The 3,016-nt window shown below is 41.8% G+C and overlaps 1 protein-coding gene across 1 annotated transcript; it reads right to left on the bottom strand.

Annotated features, from left to right (window-relative positions):
* Positions 1-1,037: 1,037 nt before the first annotated feature.
* LOC101861809 lies at positions 1,038-2,033 on the bottom strand. The gene has a single exon (XM_005097074.1). It carries the CDS (start codon positions 2,031-2,033, stop codon positions 1,038-1,040), a length of 996 nt encoding a protein of 331 aa, XP_005097131.1.
* Between the last annotated feature and the right edge of the window lie 983 nt (positions 2,034-3,016).

Genomic DNA, 3,016 nt, shown 5'->3' with positions numbered 1-3,016 from the left:
GGGGGGGGGGATAAAGACGCTAGATGTTTGATAAGAAAGAAATAGCGAACCACAGAGGGTACATTTTTCAGATTTGGAAACATTGTTTAGAAAAGATCTCAAGTAACCCACTACTAAATCATGTTCAGAAAAAGGCCACAAACTCAAAAGACCCAAAGGTGTGCACAATCAAGGGAAAACGGTACTCCCAGACATCAACACTCAGATGTATCAGGAATGTTTTAATAATAATAATAATAAATGACATGTATATATAGCACTCAACCCCGAATAAAGTACACAGACTCTGAGCGCTTTACAATACAGTACAACATACAACAGTAACATAAAAGGTTGTATTCTGACTAAACAAAATTATTCCAAATATTCATCTTATTATTTTAAAAGCAGAAACAACTTCAGCTGACATTTGAATGAATCAAAAGATTTGATCTCTCTCAAAGTACTTAGTAAAGCATTCCAGATCTTGGGGCCTTGGTATTCAAATGCCCTTTCACCCATTGTTTTAAGTTTCATAGATGGTAAAATAAATGTCTTTTTGTCAGCTGATGACCTTAAACTGCGAGTTGGAATGTACAGTCTTAACAGATTTGATTAATATGATGGTGCATTATCATTCAAACATTTGTGTCATAGGGTGGCCAACTTGTACACAATCCTTTTCTCAACGGGAAACCAGTGCAAAATTCGTAAAAGAGGTTTGTCAAGTTCACGCCTATGTATAGAAAATCATGTTGTGGTTCTTCGGTAACATTCAGTTCCTTTTACATGCAATGCAATTTCTTTTTAAATGATGAAGTTACGGTAAATGTTTCACGCCCCTATCAACATTAAAAAGTAATTTACGAGGCGGGACCTCCCATTCTAAACGTCTATCTCCGAAAGGACCGAGCCAAATGGGAAATTCGTGTAAAATGTCTTTCCCAAGGGTACAACGTCGGACCCAGCTGAGGCTCGAACCCCCCGAACAACCCACAATGTCAGGATTACAGGCCCTGTAGCCCAACCACTAGGCTACCGACACCATTCACTAATATTTAAACCTCATGTCGGTGAAATAGTTGAAAAAACAGAGCTCTGAACTTTCTGTTTGATATGCAGTAAGACAGGAAGTTTAGGAAGGGTCCAGAATATTCTAAAGCTGCTCTCGAATTATGAGATACGAGGAAGATGTTGTGGAATCGTCTGTAGAGGTCAAAGTCCGGCACACACAGACGGGCCACTGCCAGGAAGACCGCGGCGCTGTTGGTGCAGACAAAGACGACAGATATCACCGTCACCGTCTTCACCACCTGCTCCTCCTTCGAGCTCAGCTTGCTCCCCGTCTTGGCGGTACCCGGGACAGTCGCAGCCGACATCATCGATCTTCTAAACTGTGACGTGGACCTCAAGGCCAGAGTTAGGACAACGAGGCAGAGGATGACCACAACTTCGGAGGCTATACCCAGGAAGGTTTGGTTGACCACGTCCATGAAGGACAAAGCAGAAGCCGTTCCTGGTGCTCTCCAGATAACTAACGTGCTGGAGTTTGTCTGAGGGTCAACTGACCAGTGCATTCCTTGCTTGACCAGCACGGGTAGGTAGCTGGAGATACCGTACCCCCAGATACCAAGCAGGACAAAGACGCTTCTCTTCGTTGTGAAAACAGTTTTAAAACGTAGCGGCAGAGCCACACAGCAACATCTTTGGACGCTGATGAACGTTGTAATGAGAATAGAAATGTCCAGAAACATTTGGCCGTAGTAAACAAAGAGGATAGAGAGATCGAAGGAGTTCACCGACCAACTCTGCAGCAAGGAGCTGAAGATGTAGACAATAGAAGCCCCTGAAGAAGCCCCAATGACTAGCAGGTAATCTGATACAGCGAGCGAAAAGAAACAGATATTGACGGGATCTTTGAAACCTAACTTGGCCAACACGATTAAGTTAAAGGTATTGAACACACTACTCAGTGACAGGAAAATGTACATGAACACTTGTGTAATGCTAATGGAGAACTTCAGATCTTCTGAGGTTAACAGCCCTGTTGCCATCTCTATCTCTATCTTTCTCTCTCTCCCTCTCTTTCTCCCTCTCTCTGAAAGAAGAACGTTTCTCGTTTCTGTCAGCTTAACTTGAGCTTTCAAAGACTGTCGGCTCCAGTCTGCATTTGGGAAAATTTAAAGAAAACCAGTCTTTTAAGAAGGGAAACTGTGACATTTGTAATTGCCAACAACGAACAGAGATTTGGTACCGAAATTCAAATGTAAGGTAAATGTCTTTCTTTGCAAAACTCCAGGCACAAAATTGCAAGTCTTCAAGGGACATAATCAACCAATCTGACAACGCCATCTTACTCTTGCAACCCCTCCGCAGTTCGCCTATGCCAGCGAGTCGCGCGGTATACAAACACAAACACCCCCCCCCCCACACACACACTCACATGTTGTGCAAATAATAATTATAACAGGAATATTATCCTAGAGAAAGAAAAATGTTTAAAGAAAAGGTCAAACAAGCTAGATATTGCCGATAGAATTGTTTTTAATATGAGGGTTTTTTTTCAAACTGTAACATATATCTAGATTTACTTGCCTGTCATAATCACAAAATTATCATCATAGGGAATAATCGTTATTCCAGTTCTTAGATTCCAGGTAGTTTCCCTTGGTTCTGTTTAGCTAGCGATTCTCAAATACCCAAGTCTATCGATTTGATACGGTAACATTTGAACTGCTCATTTAACTAGGCAATTTGACTGCAGGTCGTTTGCGGGTTAGCCGGTGCTCTAGAGTAGTTTGCTCTTTCCTTCCAATCAAACATCTATCGTCCTTATCTCTCCCCCTTCTTTGTTTCGTATGATAGTACGCTTTCTAGTAAAATATCTAATCTTCGGTTATCACATTTTACACCTCACGTGTCTGTGTTTGGTTAGCTCCCTGTTCCATCACGTGAGACCACATTGTTTGAGTTGTGAACGACGAAAAGTTCATCGACAAAATAACGGTTATATTGTGTGGGGAAAAAGGAAGATATA

Source organism: Aplysia californica, unplaced genomic scaffold, assembly GCF_000002075.1.
Source record: "Aplysia californica isolate F4 #8 unplaced genomic scaffold, AplCal3.0 scaffold00145, whole genome shotgun sequence".
In the NCBI taxonomy this organism is placed as follows: Eukaryota; Metazoa; Mollusca; class Gastropoda; order Aplysiida; family Aplysiidae; genus Aplysia; species Aplysia californica.
This window is presented reverse-complemented; position numbering and strand designations above follow the sequence as displayed.

What these genes read in the sequence shown, in the direction of transcription:
- LOC101861809 (XM_005097074.1), bottom strand. Translation starts at nt 2,033, where the DNA reads ATGGCAACAGGGCTGTTAACCTCAGAAGATCTGAAGTTCTCCATTAGC.